The sequence below is a fragment of the Glycine max genome, chromosome 5, assembly GCF_000004515.6.
Source record: "Glycine max cultivar Williams 82 chromosome 5, Glycine_max_v4.0, whole genome shotgun sequence".
NCBI lineage: Eukaryota > Viridiplantae > Streptophyta > Magnoliopsida > Fabales > Fabaceae > Glycine > Glycine max.
The window spans coordinates 37,831,445-37,850,114 of NC_038241.2; the positions used below are offsets into that span (position 1 = coordinate 37,831,445).

At 30.6% G+C, this 18,670-nt stretch overlaps 3 protein-coding genes across 10 annotated transcripts; all 3 read left to right on the forward strand.

Annotated features, from left to right (window-relative positions):
* Window positions 1-1,420: 1,420 nt before the first annotated feature.
* On the forward strand, window positions 1,421-6,883 carry LOC100790783 (probable methyltransferase PMT26). 2 transcript variants are annotated; one of them, XM_006580276.4, is made up of 10 exons: window positions 1,421-1,605; window positions 1,818-1,942; window positions 2,392-3,521; window positions 3,608-3,757; window positions 4,522-4,792; window positions 5,006-5,116; window positions 5,203-5,377; window positions 5,778-6,050; window positions 6,135-6,329; window positions 6,439-6,883. In XM_006580276.4, the coding sequence occupies exons 3-10, from the start codon at window positions 2,430-2,432 to the stop codon at window positions 6,665-6,667; spliced, it is 2,496 nt and encodes an 831-aa protein (XP_006580339.1). In that variant the 5' UTR covers window positions 1,421-1,605; window positions 1,818-1,942; window positions 2,392-2,429; the 3' UTR covers window positions 6,668-6,883. The 2 variants fall into 2 exon arrangements, with proteins under 2 accessions (XP_006580339.1, XP_006580338.1); XM_006580275.4 differs by lacking the exon at window positions 1,818-1,942.
* A 1,580-nt stretch (window positions 6,884-8,463) lies between these two features.
* Window positions 8,464-9,144, forward strand: LOC100780647 (nuclear transcription factor Y subunit B-7). The gene has a single exon (XM_003524262.4). The coding sequence runs from the start codon at window positions 8,464-8,466 to the stop codon at window positions 9,085-9,087; it is 624 nt and encodes a 207-aa protein (XP_003524310.1). The 3' UTR covers window positions 9,088-9,144.
* Window positions 9,145-13,834: 4,690 nt separating this feature from the next.
* LOC100527531 (uncharacterized) lies at window positions 13,835-16,056 on the forward strand. Of its 7 annotated transcripts, none has more exons than XR_005891589.1 (6): window positions 13,841-14,089; window positions 14,485-14,553; window positions 14,646-14,935; window positions 15,026-15,091; window positions 15,219-15,291; window positions 15,737-16,056. XR_005891589.1 is itself a non-coding variant. In XM_041015610.1 (5 exons), the coding sequence occupies exons 1-5, from the start codon at window positions 13,991-13,993 to the stop codon at window positions 15,229-15,231; spliced, it is 537 nt and encodes a 178-aa protein (XP_040871544.1). In that variant the 5' UTR covers window positions 13,841-13,990; the 3' UTR covers window positions 15,232-16,056. The 7 variants fall into 7 exon arrangements, 3 of the variants coding, with proteins under 3 accessions (XP_040871545.1, XP_040871544.1, XP_014630793.1); XR_005891590.1 differs by having other exon boundaries at window positions 15,764-16,056; XR_005891591.1 differs by having other exon boundaries at window positions 15,910-16,056.
* Window positions 16,057-18,670: the final 2,614 nt, after the last annotated feature.

Genomic DNA, 18,670 nt, shown 5'->3' on the forward strand with positions numbered 1-18,670 from the left:
ATACTCATGAAAATGTACTTTAACATATTATCATATGTTTCACTTTATTTTTCTTAGCACATGAGGCCAGAAAATATTCTCTTGGATTGATAATTTTTTAAAAATCATCAAGGAAGTAAGTGTTTATTAGTAAGAGAGACATGAAAAAGACAAAAAATTGAAAAAAAACATATTACAAACTAGTGTTATGAGATGGATAAGGTCATCAATCCAATTGAAAAATTAAATTAATAATTTAAATCTCAAATCGATGAATTATTTATTGATCGGTTGACCTGATATAGGTATATATTAAAAAATTAAAAATATGTAATATAATTAACAAAATATAATCCATCTATACTCTATATTTTATTATTACATAATGTTAAATTATTAAGAAATTTATTGTTATTTTTTATGACTTAGTACAAGAGTTATCAAATGATCATGAACAAATTTGATAAATATGTATAAAATATGTACCTATTTCTTTTATCAAGTTAGATATTGTCATTTTTTAATTAATGGAGCAAGTTCTTTTGAAAATTTGATCAATTATCTCTCTCATTATTATTGTTATTATTATTACTAGTTCAATATATTTTCATTTTTTAGTTTTTAATTAAAAATAAAGAATGGTTAAAAGATGTAATAACCATCATGTTTAGAGCTAGTTTTCAATATTAGTTAGATAGCAAACGGTGTAAAAAATGTATATACCAAATGAGATAATTGTTAGTGTCAAATTTTTATATAATCATACAATCACATAATTTATCATTGATAAGATTTTTAAAATACTTGTTTTAAAAATCAATAAACTTATTATATATAATAAATGGTGATTAAATGATTGTGTAAATTTTTTTATATTGTTCATATATAATTTTTTTGTCTTTTCTTTTAATTTTGTTAACATATTATAGATATGAAAAATGTTAAATGGACATCTAATATATTATTTTATTTGACACCTAAAGGAAAAAAATACAAACATAATAAAAATTATAATATAATAATAAGAAAGAGATAAAAAATAAAAAATATTAAAAGAGTATTTAAAATAATAAAATATTTATATATCATTATTCTTCATGTAAATGCAAACGCCAAACCTGAACATGCTGAATGCTAATCCCCGCCGGTTTCACGGCTTTCATGCGGACGTCACTTTCTCATAGTCTCACTTTTTTCGTTACCGTCCTTTGACCTTTGCCCATCCTGCCCTCTTTCTTTTCTGATTATTTCTTTATTTTTTTTGTAGAGAGAAATTTTATATTATCCAATTACAAATAAGCAAGTATTAATTTTTATGATAACTAACTAAAAAACATGACTTTTTTTTTTTAATTGTGGAAGAAAAAAGTAATTTTCATAAAAGCTATAAAAACATTAAAATAATCCCAACAATAACAAACGCCGCTGAATTAAACAACAGTTTCCCCCCAAATCGAGAAACGCACGCCCCCGTATTACTATTATATCTATGTCCAACACTTCCTCATTGCATTCCAATTCTTTCCGCATACTTCTCTTCTCTTTCTACCTTTGCCATGCGCATCACAATGCAGGAATAATCTCTTCCTTCTCAGATTCTTCGCTTTTTTTCCCCAGTAGTCATAGGTTTGTCCAATTAACCTTTCTTTTCAAGCTATTCAGATCTACCACATCTTCACCGGAATCGCTCTCTTTTCCGTTTAATCTTCACATTTTTGCTCTTTTGCTTCTATGAATTGAACGTTTTCCTTTTCCCTTTTTCTTTTCCGCTTTCTTTTTCTCTTAGCATGCAAACTTGGTTGGTTGTCTTTACTTAACGTTTATTGCGATTGGTGCAGTTTTGTTTCTGACTTTCTGGCAGTGTAGATCTATGTGAGTGTCGTTGTTTTCCCGTTGAACGCGTCTTTTCTTCTGTTTTCAATCCGCTGAATCTTTAGAATTTGTTGTTGTTCCGCAATTCTTGGTAATGGAGTCTTTCTGATCCGTTTTTTCTGGTTATTTTAATTTTCTAGCTCATTCGTATTTGTTGAATTTGTTAGATCTGGTCGTTTTCCTTAATAAACGATGTTCTCGGGTTATGAGAGAGAAAGATACATTTGAATGTGTGTGTTTCACCTTGAAGTTTGCAAGCCTTCGACTGTTTTTAACGGAATCAATTTTTTTGACCCCTCTCATATGTTATAACTTGGCAATGTCATGTATTTTCAAACGTCTTATATTTATGCCAAATCCTCCTAATTTCATCTGATTGGACAATGTTATAAATTATTGGTATTTGATTTTCGTGTCTTGTTAGTTCATGTCATGTATTTTGCCATCTAACTGCATAGATATTGTTAATTGAGTGTTGCCACTGCTGATCCATGTCCAACAATAGGGATGATGTTTAATTGTTGTTTGGTTCATGTCCAGGTTTAAACTATCCGTGAACCGCTGCACCCTCTGACAACATGGCTCAAGCCAAATATACTAGAATAGACAATAACAAGCGACCGTCAAGTTACTGTTCAACAGTGACTATTGTCGTGTTTGTAGCTCTTTGCTTGTTTGGGATTTGGATGATGACATCGTCATCTGTTACACCCGTGCAAAATGTAGATGTGTCTCAGGAGAATAATAGTGAGGTGAAGGAACAGGCAACTGACCCCTCTAATAACAATTCTCAGCAGTTTGAAGATAATCGGGGTGATCTGTCCGAGGATGCAACCAAAGGGGATGGTAGTGTCACCCCTGATAAAAACTCTGACGTGAAAGAAAAACAGGAGGAGAAATCGGACGAAAAGTCTCAAGAAAAACCTTCTGAAGATACAAAAACAGAAAATCAAGATACAAGTGTGAGCGAGAAGAGATCTGATTCTGATGAGAGCCAGCAGAAATCTGATTCTGATGAGAGCCAGCAGAAATCTGATTCTGATGAGAGCGAGAAGAAATCTGATTCTGCTGAGAGTGAGAAGAAATCTGATTCTGATGAGAGTGAGAAGAAATCTGATTCTGATGAGACTGAAAAGAGTTCTGAATCAAATGATAACAAGCAATTTGACTCAGATGAAAGGGAGAATAAATCTGATTCAGATGAAAATGAAAAGAAGTCTGGTGATGCAAGTGAAACAACAGATAAGACTGAAGAAAAAGTGGAACAAAGTGGTAACCAAGAGTCTGATGAAAACTCCAATGAGAAGAAAACAGATGACAATGCCAACAGTCAGGGTTCAAATGAGGTTTACCCTTCCGTGGCTCAGTCAGAGCTTCTGAATGAAAGTACCACTCAAAATGGTTCTTTTACAACTCAGGCGGCAGAGTCAAAGAATGAAAAGGAGTCTCAAGTATCCTCCAAGCAATCTACTATTTGGAAACTGTGTAATGTCACTGCTGGCCCTGATTACATCCCATGCCTCGACAACTTGAAAGCAATTAGGAGTCTTCCAAGTACCAAACACTATGAACACAGAGAAAGGCAATGTCCTGAAGAACCTCCTACCTGCCTTGTCCCTCTTCCTGAAGGATACAAACGCCCAATTGAATGGCCCAAAAGCAGAGAGAAGGTAGGCATCCACACAAATGCTTTTCAATTATCATTCCTTGTTTAAAATTTTATACTTTCATAAATTAATAAACTGTTTCCCTGCAGATATGGTATTCTAATGTTCCACACACTAAGCTTGCTGAATATAAGGGGCACCAGAATTGGGTGAAAGTTACAGGCGAGTACCTTACTTTTCCAGGTGGTGGAACCCAATTCAAACACGGTGCACTTCATTACATTGACACCATACAACAGGTGAAATATATACTCTATTATTGTCAGGGTTGACTATTAGTTGCTTGTAGTGTCAAGTCTTTATATACAAATCCGGATCACCTTTTGCTGCATGTTTAGTAAAGCCATATTGTATGTGCTATTTTACCTTAAGATACAAAAAGTATTACGTTTTCAAGATATTAAATGTTTGTTCTTTTTATTTAAAATTTTATATTAAAGACACATAGCAAAACCCAAAAAACAAAACTTTGATGCCAATTCCATCTTGTAGTGGGCATGCTTCTTGTTGATCTAACATTGACATTTCTTGGGTAACTGGTATGAGATTAAATTGTCCAACATTTTACAGTAATGACATCCAGAGCAAAGAAAAGTTTTGATACTATCTTGACATAAAATAAGTGATTGTAATGTTTTTTTAATAGATAGGAACTGTAGACAAGATGATGTTAGTAGACTAACAAATAGCAAATGAGAGTTGAGATAGAGAAGTGGCACTGGCAGTACTACTATGATGGGATTTGAGGTTCTACGTTTTTGTTATGTCTAACTAGGGAAAAATCAGGTAGGTATGCACTATGTATATATGCTGCACTAGGAGACAACTATCAAATAGAGATATCAGCATTATTTGAACTTCTACAAAATAAATTTCTTTAGCAATAAAAGAAGTTTGACATGGTAATGTGTAAGAAAATTTTATGCTCTATATATGGATATGTGATATGCTTTCTTCAGGTTGTTGAAATTTTCACTTAATATAAGGAACTTTGATGCTGCAGTCTGTACCAGATATTGCTTGGGGCAATCGCTCACGTGTGATTTTAGATGTTGGATGTGGTGTTGCCAGCTTTGGTGGCTTTCTCTTTGAAAGAGATGTACTTACAATGTCATTGGCACCAAAAGATGAACATGAAGCTCAGGTACAGTTTGCACTTGAAAGAGGGATTCCTGCTATATCTGCTGTGATGGGCACAAAGAGGCTTCCCTACCCTGGGAGAGTATTTGATGTAGTCCATTGTGCACGGTGTAGAGTTCCATGGCATATAGAAGGTATTCAATGACCTAACATTTATTTTGGTGATTAGATGAATTCTGGTTCATACAAGCTTGAAATTTTTATGTAGCATTTTAGTACTTCCCCTGCTTGTGCATTTAGATTTTAAGACGAACTTCCTTATACTATATAGATTGTAAGTACTTGATGTAAAATTCATATAAATCCAACTGGATTTTATTTTGGACTTACTGCTAGTATATGTGTAGGTGGCAAACTTCTTTTGGAGCTGAATAGAGTTTTGCGACCTGGTGGTTTCTTTGTATGGTCTGCTACTCCAATTTATCAGAAGCTTCCTGAAGATGTTGAAATATGGAATGGTAGATAATAATATACTATTGTCTGCCTCTATTAAGCAGTTTAATGTTGCTGCATTAGTTCTGACATTTTCTGAATTAATTTGTAGAAATGAAGGCACTAACAAAAGCAATGTGCTGGGAAGTTGTGTCTATCAGCAAGGATAAACTTAATGGAGTTGGTATAGCTGTGTATAAGAAGCCAACTTCTAATGAGTGTTATGAGAAACGTTCTCAGAATCAGCCTCCTATATGTCCAGACTCTGACGATCCTAATGCAGCATGGTATTTCATCGTTAATTCAGACATTAGTAATTTTTTAATTAAAAATCAAAACAAAAAACAAAGGAGTTTTGAACTAGTTAAAGTTGTTGATATTCATCTTTGACTGTCATAAAACATGGCAGAATATTTTTATTCAATTTTTCATCAAGGAACATATGTCTGAAACATATAAACGACTACAAACCAAACCTTGTACTGTCCTTTTTTAACAATTGGATTCTGCTACAAATGAACAATGTTTCTTTCCAAAGTATGTAAAGTTTCAACAAACCTGTAGTATTAATTTTATAGGATAGGACACTGGCATTCTCACACTACCTGTTTCTTATTGCTTTACATTATACACACAAAAAAGGTGTAATATATGTGGCTGATGTCTAATCTCTCTGATGGCATGCAGGAACATTCCATTGCAAGCTTGCATGCACAAAGTGCCTGTGAGTTCAACAGAACGTGGGTCACAATGGCCAGAGAAGTGGCCGGCAAGACTGACCAACACACCTTACTGGTTGACAAATTCTCAAGTTGGAGTTTACGGAAAGCCTGCCCCTGAAGATTTTACTGCTGATTATGAACACTGGAAACGTATAGTGTCCAAATCTTATCTTAATGGGATAGGAATTAATTGGTCTAATGTGCGGAATGTCATGGATATGAGATCAGTCTATGGAGGGTGAGTGAAATTTGTTGTTTCCCATGTTACTCTGAATTATATTAACCGGCCATTTTGACATACATCTTGTTTTTTGGGTTACAGGTTTGCTGCTGCCTTGAAGGATTTGAATATTTGGGTCATGAATGTGGTTTCAGTAAATTCCGCGGACACACTTCCTATTATTTATGAGCGAGGTCTCTTTGGCATGTATCATGATTGGTGTGAATCATTTAGTACCTATCCGAGGTCCTATGATCTACTTCATGCAGATAATCTATTTTCAAATATTAAGAACAGGTGCAAACAACTATTTCATTTCTCATTCATCACAAGTAAAATCTTTATTATCAGATTTTAGAAAGATCTGTATAATTTCTTGGTTCGCTAATGTCAACGGGTCGTGCAGGTGTAATTTAAAAGCTGTAGTGGCTGAGATTGATCGGATTCTTAGGCCTGAGGGAAAGCTTATTGTCCGGGACACTGTTGAAATCATTAGCGAGATTGAAAGTATGGTGAAGTCCATGAAGTGGGAGGTTCGCATGACTTACTCTAAGGATAAGGTGGGATTTTTATGTGTCCAGAAGTCCATGTGGCGGCCTAAAGAATTGGAGACACTCGAGTATGCTATTGGTTAAGACGCCAGCAAGATTATTGTTATAGGTGATTTTTTGGGTTTTGGCTGCTCAAAATTCTTTGTATCTGTACGTCCGCCATTATCATATATAATTGTAGTTAGGTAATTATGTGTTCGTCTTTTTTCTTTGGTAATTATTTTTTATCTCTGTTTACGGGTTGGTGTCTTTGTGTAACATGCTGCCATAGTTAAGGAAATTTGATCACATTCTTTCAAATGTAGAGGCTTTTGGTAATTAATAGTAGTTGAGATTCTGGAAAAGTTATGGTCAGATGTTCACCAAAAGTCGGTGGTAATTATGTCATTGCATACATGGACAGGAGCAATATATTATTGATTCACATTATCAAATAATGGAAGTTGTTAGCTTTCTACTAATTGTGTCTTACAAATTTGAGAGAAAAAAAAAGTCGTTTTGGAATTGGTGTTTTTTTTTTATAACAAAAAGAGAGGGGAAGGGTTCATTTATTCTTTGAACTAAATTGCCGAATCCCATACATTAATCACTATCACTAGAAAGATTAGATATGTTTCGATACTTAAACTCAGATGTCAGACTAAAAAAACTCAAGTTTAAGGTACCAAAAAAAAAAAACTTCTACTTATTCTATTATCAACAGTTTTATTTGTTCACAAAAATTTACAATATGATCCTTTTCTTTCTTATAAAACAAAACTCAATTTGTTCAACTTACGCTTTTCCCCCCTCTAATTTTATTATTGTCTGCGATATAACAGCCTTAAATTTTCTGTCAACCAGGGGTTGGGTTTATATTTGTGGGTCTAACAAAATCAGGACTCTTTTTTTAAACATGTAACTTTGTAACGAGTTCTTTATAAGAGGACAATGTTTGCATGCTTTTTAGTCCTTGGCAAAAATAAAGCTACGATAAAAACCTTAACAAAACCGAAAAACATTCATGCTACTATGATTCAAAATCATTAGATTATAGAGTCAGAGACATCAGAAACTGATAAAAGGATACAAGAATATAATAGTAACGGTTATTGAAAATGCTGACGAGTACGGAATTTTTTGTGTAAAAGAATTTAATTAGAATGCACATAATTTCTTTTTATAATGTCATCTAATCAGAAAATATGGATATGTATAATAAGTTTATTAAATTTTATAATAATTATTTCAAAATTATATTTGTATTGTTTTTAAGTAATTAACAGTGTAAATATTATCGGTGGACGAAAATTAATTTCATCATATATAAATTATGTACAATCAGTGATTTCAGTAAAACACTTAATTATAATTTTATTTTTTAATTAATATTTATTTTAAAAATGGACCGATCCACTTTAAAAACTTGTTCAATACGTACAAAAATTCTTAAGACATAAAATTGCTAAATAGCTATTTTAATGTAAAAACTTGTATATTATCAACCTATAAGAAATTATGGTAAGTACTATACCTTTTAGGCAAATATATGTACATGTGTGTGAGAGAAAGAGAGTAAATAAATGGAACTATTATTTATAATTGCGAAACATGAATATATTTAATAGAAATAGTTATTCTTTTTTTTATGTTATTCATTTTATTCAATAAAAGAATTAATAAAAAAATATTATAAGAGATTTGTGAAATGTCAATAAATAGTGTTATCTAACGTCTAGAGCGAGTCCGGGGGATTTCATTGGTGAAAATCCACCACACCCATATTTTGTTCCTTGTCCTAACCCTTCTAATTACTTGCCTATTTTCATGCCTCTCTTTCAGTTTAATTTAATAAATATCCTAAATGCTCGATCATTCCCTCTCCAACAAATAATATTGTGATGGAAGATGAGAGCCATAATAACACTTTGCCAAATGGATTCAACACAGGAAGCCCCGAAAGTCCTTTCTTAAAGACAAGCACCACCACCACACAACACAACAAAGAACAGGACCGATTTCTCCCTATAGCCAACGTGGGAAGAATCATGAAAAAAGTGATTCCCCCCAACGGCAAAATCTCAAAGGACGCAAAAGAGACAGTTCAAGAATGCGTTTCGGAGTTCATTAGTTTCGTGACCGGGGAAGCTTCTGACAAATGCCAAAGGGAAAAGAGAAAGACCATCAATGGAGACGATGTCATATGGGCCATCACAACCCTAGGCTTTGAGGATTACGTGGAACCCTTGAAAACTTACCTCCAGAAATATAAAGAGATAGAAGGAGAAAAACTTAGCATTCCAAAGCAAATGCGTTCTGAACAAAGGCTACAACAACACCATAATAATTATCATGACCAAAATAATCAACCATTCAATGGTGCATATGCCTCATCAAATCTCATTTCTCAGCCTCCTTATGTGCCCACTGATCAGAAGTTTTCTCTAACCTTCTCCCCAAACTCTATTCAGAGTCAGCTACGACAGCAAGACCAGATTGATTCTGTGGGGCACTGGTACGAATAAGACCAATTTTTCTATATACATCATAATTATGCGTATAAAGACTATAATGTGATGTTTAGAGTTTCATTTTTCATAATAATAATTTGAGGTTAGAATTTTCCTGTTTCTTCTTGGTGTAAATCATTTAGATACAACAGTTACATATATGGTTTGTTGGGGACATAATTCCACGTACGGTTATATAACTGAGTCAGTTATACATCGTTAACGTTCTTACAACAATTTAAGCATTTTTGGGTTATGCTAATGTGTTCCTCCTAACATGAATGTATCTACGGTAGACGTCATAAGTGTGTACTAGTTGCAATATTATGAACTCAGATTTTCTGCCTCTCCTTCACCTTTTCTCATATATTCAAAATGAATTTCAAAAATTATTTCAACAAATAAATTATTTCAAAAATTAATTTTGTACCATGTGATAAATTAATTATTTCAAAAGTTTAATTATATTATAAATAAATAATACATGTAATGTCAATTTTTTTTTTTACATTATCGTTTAATCAAAAATCACAAATCACAAATTATCTTATTGTCTTATAGTATAAATTTATTACTTTTTATTATAAAATACCTTACAAATTTTGTATTTAACAAACAATAAAGTATCACTTAGAGTGTGATTCAACTCATATACAAGGACTATACTCTTGTCTTACAATACCGTGACTGTAAGATTGAGTTTGAATTAAATTCAAATATAAGAGTCATAATTAATGTACGATGTGTTTGGTTGGGTATCTTATTCCTAGGCTTTGTCGAATGGGTTATACAAGAGTTGCCAATACTGTGTGTTGGTTAATGTCTTAGGTACTCTTTGGTAAATAGAGATAAAAATAAATGAAAGTGTGAGAAATGAAAATGAATGAAAAGAGATGAAAAAGAATAGAAAGTGAAATTATTTGATTGAGATGAAAAAGAGTGTAAAAATAAATAAAGATTTAAATTAAAATAATAGGTAAATAATAAAAGAAAAAGTTAAAATAATAAAAATAAAGTAAAAGTCTCTTTTATCTCAATATCCACACAGGTTTTCTAACCTGTTATGTGATAATTTTTTTTAAGAATTATGCTCATAGTCAATTATGAAAATTTTATGATTAATTATGCAACTTTATCTAGTCACATAATCATTATATTATAAACACAATTGATTATGTTGTAAACCTGACACTAACTTTATCTAATTTTTTAACAGTCGATATATAAGATGAGTTTGTTTAAACTTAAAAAATAACAACTTTAAAATAAATAAAAAAACTGATTTATTTAAACAAAAATAATTTAGACAAATACACTAAAAAACAAAAAAAATTTGCTTATTTTATTAAAATAAACACTTATTTCAATAAATAGATTTAAACAAACTGGCTCCTAATTAATTATGATATAAGCATAATCAAATATATTGACAATCCACAAATTTCAGTTATTTACATAGCTGATTATGTGGATAAGATGACTGATTATATAGATATCTCGAGATCAAAATGTTCAATTCTAGTGATCGATTATCTAATCAATTATGCTTGTTGCAAAGGAGCATGAGGGTTATGAGTTATCTAGGACAATTTTGGAAAGATGTGTTTCTTTTCTTAGCGGCCAACCCAAATTCAATCAAATTATATGCCTAATTATTTGTATAAATAAGACTAGGTAATCAAATTATATGCATAATTATTTATATAAATAAGACTAGCGTACACAAACTAATATAAATAATGGATGACCTGATTTCTTTTATATACATGTATCCATATTCCATATACTTTTTTTTATGAGGGTCTTGCTAACTAGTATTTTAAAAATATTAATTAAATAAAAACTTCGTACCCCATTTCCCAGATGCTCTTCGCTATGCGAAGGTATGGGGGAGGGATATTGTACGCAGCCTTACCTTTGCATATGCAAAGAGGCTGTTTCCGGATTCGAACCCATGACCAACAAGTCACCAAGACACAACTTTACCGCTACACCAGGGCTCGCGGTATTATAATATTTATTAAATAAGTAAAAGAAAAAAATATTTATTATAAAAACTATACAAGAACATAAAAAAATCACAAGTATTATAATTTTACGCATCTTAATATAAAATTTTCTTCTTTTAGTTCTTTAAGTAATTCATTATGAATATTGGTTAATATTTTTCTTTTTATTATTGTTCTCATAACTTATAAATATAAAATTATTCATTTTATAAATCCAATTAATTATATAATTAAACTTTTGAAATGCTTTACTCTAAAAATATATTACCGAAGAAAGAAAAAAAAACATGTTGAACTTTTTATGCTTAAAAAAATTATTAGTTTAAATAATAGAATGTTGTTCTAAAGTGATTTATAAATGTCTCATAGACAATTTGAATAAACTTTTTCAGTAAACACTTATAATTAAGAAATAGACAAGCAAATAATTAAACTTTTTACTTAAAATCAGTGTATACACGTCAATTTTTTTTTTATGAACTTTTCCTTATTTAACTTTTTCTTAAAAAAAGCAGCACATTTAGCTGATCCTTAATAGAATTCAATATTTTAAAGTAGGGGCGACCCTTTTTCTTGGACTCAACACTCCCGATCATCTTTATGCTATTCGTTGTTGGCTATTTGCATTTCTCCTACTTACAGAAAATAAAACTCTGGCTGATTGTTTCCTGAATATGGTCATGAGTTCCATGTGGCATCCATTGGTTTAATAGGTTTTTTTTTTTTTTTATCGATTAATATTAGTTGTTAAGTGTGACCTCTTATTTTTTTTCTTCTATTTTTAATTATTAGTTAATCTTATAACTCCTAAATTTTGGTTTAATACAAATAAAAATTCATAAGATTGATATCATGTAACAAAGATTATATGTACAGCTGTCTGAAAAAAAAGAGAGATTTTTTATATTATAGAAATGGATAAGGGTGCAAGATAAACTAATTAAACATTAGTCACTCCAGTACTTCTACTTATAATGAAGATGTTAGAAATTAAGGTTCATTTTTTATTAGTAAAAATAAAAAATAATATAAGAAGATTTATAATAATTTATGCATTTTATTCCATCAATCGAACCATATAAATAATGAAATACATATTGAGAATTGAGAATAGAAATACTACAATAAAAGTGTGGAATTAGGTTTGATATTTGAAAACATTGAGGCTGGCATAAAGCATATTCTGCCTTTCACCTGCTTGTATGATTGCTTTCATTTCATCCTCTTTCGTTTTTTGGCTATTTATTTTAAATTGCAATTGAACACATTTCAAGGGACGCAAAATTGAAAGATTTGAGAGACCTCAATTCTCTCAAGACAAACTTCTCTGCAGACTGCATGGTGCTTATTATCCATACATTCTAGCAATACAAAATTATGCGCACTATTTTTGTACTTATAATAAGATGCATAGTCGTTTACAGAAGTCCATGTTTGTTTATGGGGAAAAGCAAAACTTTGTTTGAGGCCAAAAGGTCAATTCTACTATAATTGATTATTTAGAGAAGTAATTTTTTTTAAAACTTTCCTCTTAGATAAAAATGATTCTATATGAGATAATGAGACTCACAAATTATATAATCTGTGCATTTTAAAGCAAGTTTGTTTTGCCAACTAAACAAGATAATTTTTTTTCTCAATTTACTTTTAACGTATCATACTAAAAAAATAATTTTATCAAAATCAATCCTATCTAAGAAATTTCTTTCATGATTTTATAATTTCTAATAAATTTTAATCAATAATAAAATTTGTGTTAGAAAACGTGTATTGTTGCTTCCCCATAGAATTTGGTTCCTGGAGTGGAAGAAATAAACTTTAAAAGATAAATTACATTTGCAATCATGAATTAGAACATCAACAATTGATAATTGTGATAAAATTAAATTATATACAACAATTTCCATTCCAAAAAAGCCTTAATTAAATGTGCTGAACATAGGAAATCTGAAGTTTTGTTGACAATAATTTTATAAAATAGTAGGTAGTATTGATGTTGACATTCTGAGTGAGAGTTAAAAATGCCTTAAGATTCGGTCGTTAGGGACAGACCAGGGAATACTAAAAATTAAATTTCACGGAGGCTAGCGTTGCAAAACTCTAGTAGATCTTTCTAGCTACAAGCTTAAAATTGACTAACTTTTTTTTAAGAGAACAAAAAATTAATGCAATTGGTTGCCGCATCATTCAAAATTATAAATATTTGAATTTTTTCTCTGTAAAATTTCTAATACATTTTTAGCCATCATAAACTTAAGATGTGTTAATTTTTTGTTTGGAACTAAGTTAAGATAAAACTTTCGCAAATTGCAAAAGATTTGCTATAAATTTCAAGGAAAAAAACTGTAATTTGTGATGATTTTGTTATAATCCGTGGGAGTTTTTTTTTTTAATTTATGATTTTTAAACTCTAGAAATCTAATGACCACACACTGTAAAATATAGGTTTATATGTAACCAAATCTAATTTTGTTTTGAAACATTTCAATTTTACAAGAAGAAAATAAAATAAAAATTTAAATATTTCTAATTTTATAACGATAATAATTACTCCTTCCGATCTCAAAGAAAAAAAGTGATAAAATTAATTAATAACATTCAATTACATTAATCTCATTTGAAAAATTTCTTTTTCAACTTATTCTGCATTTGATGTAAAAAATAAAAAAATATCATTGTAAATTTTAATTAAACGAAAAGTATTTTTTTTTATTTTTATATTTAAGATATCGCAAGCTGTAGTATTATTCCCTGGGCGCTGTGCACACAGAAAGCAGAAAGCAGAAAGCAGGTCCTCGTGGCTAGTTGCTTTGCTAAGAGGCACAAAGGCACAAACACACTTCAAATTCAAACTTTCTGTGTGTTACTCTTACTCAGAGCTTAGCCAGAACAGTACACAATAGGTCCCTATGATCCCTTTACCTGAAACACTAGTTAGTGACTCTCTCTGCGTTACCAAAATGGGTCGAAAACGTGCTTCCAAAAACACCCACAGGGCTCTAGTGTTGGTACGCTTTTATGCTTAATGTTTTTTCTCTAATCATCATACATTATCTGTTTTCGTTTTGCTGTAACGTTTCCAAAGTATCTATCATGCTTGTTTGCTTGGTTTCACTTTCACCGTCTTCCTATTATCCCTCTAGTTATGGAATCTTTTTATTTTATTGCCTTTTGGTGTTGGCTGCATCTGATTAGGAGGAAAAATGAAAGCTTGCTGTTAGTGCTCTTGATTGCATTTGTGGGTGTGATATGCCAACTTATCACTTTTTTGCACTTTTTTTTTTCTCTTTACCTTTTCGAGAATAAATATTTTAGGGTCTAGTATCACCATGGGTTCATGGTTCTGGTCAATCTTCACATGTCATGTAGCTGATTTTATAATTTAATTGATGAAATTTGTTAGGGTGTTTCCGAAGAATTGTTTTCAACTTCACGGTGTTCTTTAAGCTTCTCTAGACGGGCATCGGTGCATGTGTGTCAAAACAAGTGTTTGATGGTATTTTATACTTATGTTATTTGCTCACCAGTCACCACTGACCCTTTGATTTTTTTTTTTTTTTGAAGCCTACTGTTGTAAAACCACAGCCTTCCAATGTGAGGCGATCTGAACGCATTAAAAGTAAAAGTTTAGTTGTTAGTCACCCTAACACCAATTGTGACATTGAAGTCATTGAGTATATAACTCTCAGCGATGGTGAGAAAGATGAAGCAGATACTCAACTGGAGCACGAGTCGGAGCTGGCAGATAATTTAGGTGAAAAGAAGAGTTTGGAACAAAAAATTAACTGTGCCTTGCAAAGAATAGATGCTCTTAATAAGGCAGTAGAATTGTTGAAATCCAAGCTATTTTATAAGTCTGTATTCTAGACAATGTGTGGATGCTATTTTTCCTGTGATTTTCGGCTTGTTTCATTGATTTGATTAACATGCTGAACACATAACAGGTGGACGAGAATATTGCCTTTTGTGAAGCCCCATTTAGGAGCATGTATATTGACTCACAAAAGAAGGTTTTATTTTAGTTTTTTTCCAATTTAATTTTCTAATGCATCTTTTAAGCTTTATCCTCTTTGTTTTTGGGTATGATATTCATCTTTTTTTTTTTAATGTTGTTTATTGCCTCACATATATATGCAGATTAAAGCTTTAGCAAGTGAAAATCAAAGACTAAATGGAAAGCTGGAAAATGCTCTTGGCGAAAATTGAAGTGGTATGTTTCTAGATTGTTATTATAGTCCTTTTGATTCTTATTATGGCATAAGGCCTTTTTATTTAATATCATAATCTCTTGCAAATTTTTTGTTTTTCCTTGTCATGGGTTATCATATTGTTAATAACATCTTTAAGGGAAAAAAAAGTATATATGATATTCGTTGATTTGAAGAAATGTCATTTTCCATGAGCGGTTATTTTCTGCATTTCTTTCATTAACTGTTGCTTCTAGTTTTGGATCAAGAACCTTACTTAAGATGGATAATTTCATAAAATGGTTCTTGTGGTTGTGACCACAATACTATGAGTTTTTTTGTCCTGTATGTAGTTTTGTATCTGAACTTTATATGAGTATCAAGAGTATCACCTTAGAAGGTACCTTGAAATTAATTAAACCGTATTTGTTAATTAATTGAGCTTTTAGTTAACTTGATGTATCTCAGATTATCCTTGATGACTCTACATTGTAGTACGAAAAAGAGATTCGTGTTTTGGTAGATGTATTGGGTAAAACGAAGGATGCTGTTTAAGGATACTATGATTTCAAATGTGGCAAAAACTTTAGAAGCATCAACTCAAGCAATCCTAATTCACAATGCATGCTCTGCTTTTGCAGTTAAGAGAAAGAGAAATGAAAGCTGAACAACTTATTATTATGTATTGTAAAAAGTAAATTACAAACTTTGAGCCTATTGGTGCTTTTGAACCTTTTTGCATGGATTTCTGCTTGTTAATGTGGTCCTTTTGAATTCTGTGATTCTCATATCATGTCTCTCTCGTTTTACCTATCATGTCTCTCTCGTTTTACCTAATGGTGCATGCCTTCAACTCATCAAATTAATATGTTTTAAATATGTTAAAGCGATGATATGATAAACGGATTGTTCTGTCATCGTTGTTATGTCACTACGAAATCCCTCGTGCTTTTCTTGACTTAAAAGGTTATTGCTAAATCTGAACCTCCTCCATCTTGTTTTTAACTCATTGATGATCTAGTCAAAGATTTATAGGGGGTGTAACCGTGTAAATATGTCAAAATGAGCCGAGTTCTTTAGGCTCAATTTTACCTTCAAAAAATATGGTGCCTAAGTTTGATTTATTTATTTAATCAAGTCTATATGAAGTAAGTTCTTAACTTGTTAGGAAAATATGAAATTATACATAATAATAATGTAATTTTATGATCATATTACATTATTTACAAGATTCTAGTGTTAAGCTTTGAACATGACTGTATGATCAAGTTAAGCCTAGGCTTGTGAAAGAAATAAAGTTGAAGAAATTGAACTTAATAGCATAGTTCATATACACTCTTACCCAATTTTTCCTTGTTGGCAATGGCAACTTCAAAGGTTGCCCTTCTCAATTCATGGCATTCATGACATGGTTATTAAATTCTCGAGTTAACTCATTAACTCTTACGAGTTTTTGAGTCCACTTAGCATATGCGAGTTGATTCATGTGTAAACTCTTTTTCAGTAGACTTTGAGTAGACTCTATAAATTTTAAGTAAATTCGAATTTACCACCGAGTCAATGAATTAACAAGTTAAAAAAATTATATCAAAATGTAAGTCATTTTGAGTTATTTTTTGTTTGTTTAGTGCTCAACATACTTTCATTTAACGTGTTATTTTCAAATAAGAAAATTATCATCTTTAATAACATCAAATCCTTGTTATCTAATAACGTCAAACTCTCTAATAACATCAAATTCTCACCTTTAATACCAAAATGTAAGGCATAATGTATTATAATATCTTCAAATTATTAGCTAGCATTGATGTATTACTAGACTTGGTTATTTAAGTATTGTAAAATTTATGATTTATTATTTTATTTTATTATATTATTGAAATGTTTAATTGATATGTTATTTATAGATATTTTATTATTATTTTTATATAAAGTGAATTTTTACGAGTTAAGTCTACGAATCGAGTATATAAAATTCTTACGAATTTATATAAATTTTCGAATTTGATAAACTTGATTCTTGACATCAACAACTCCATGGTTGTGATAACGTTTGTCCATGTCTTCCACACCTTGTGTGAATATTGATATAGAAGGTGAGAAAAGTGTCGGTGTGTATGGAGCATATGCAGGACCTTGAGTCAGTGGAGGCAGTCAATAAAAATTAAAATCAGTAGTTTCAAAAAGTAAAAAAAATTGTAAGACTTTATTTATAATTTTTTTGTTAAAAGTACCTTTATTTGTGAATTTTAGAAAATGATGGGGTGCACTTGCACCCCCTAGCTGTGACATAGGTCCGTCAGTGAGCACTTGTCGTGGTCACCTCATTCGTTGTTGAACATGTGGTGCTGGAAGAAGTGCGTTTTCGGTTCAATATGTTTGCGTGGAATAATTACTTGTTACTTTTAATTTTTTTAACCGTGTATAGGATATCTTCAACAATTTACACATTTTTTTACCTATTCAACTAGTATTTGAAAGAATAATAAAGATAAAAAAAGATTTTTAAATTAAAAAAGTTAATTATTAGTAGTATTGAGTTTGAAAATGCTGGAAAGGTAGGTAAACAAATTCAAAGGGCATAAAAGCTTTGATTCAATTATGATGGATTAATTTAGTTTATTTTCTTCTAATTTATTTTTAATGTTTAATTGGATCTTATATTTTTCTTTGGTATAATTTGATTTTCTAATTTTTAAAATTGATTGAATTTAGTCTTTTAATTTTTTGAGTTTAATTTAATTTTCTAACTTTTAAAATATGTTCAACTTGGTTGTGTTGTTTACATTAATTTGAGTGATACTCTCATCTATATTTGATGTTATTGTCTAAATATGTGTTTTTATGATGGTGTAAAATCGATACCGAATGTTTTAAGCATGAGATTTTTTAACATCGTTTGTTCAATATAATTGACATGATCAAAATGAATCAATTTTAAAAATTAAAATATTAAATTAAATTTAAAAAATAAAGGAAATGATCAATAAATTAATTTACCCATTATGATTCAGATAGATAATGCACCTTTTGTCAAGACGATCGTTTTCAAACAACAGTAGAAAACACATTTGACAACAGAGAAAAGTTCGAGTGCACGCATCAAAAAGGTTACCAAGTCCTACCAATACAGGAAAAAGTTAATAATGTTAAAGTATGCTTTGTCGGAAATTTTATCCTTTTCTAATAAAAAATCTTTGAACTTTTTTTCGATTATAGGTCCAATTAAAAATACTAATAAGATTCAAAATAGGTGACAAATTAACATTTTAAACCTATATTTATGAATTTCAAAATTATTATTTAATGGATAAGTTAAAAAAATTCGTGTTAACTTAAATTAAAACTAAATAAAATAAAAAACTTAAGAAATACTTAATATTTTTAATTAATACTAATAGT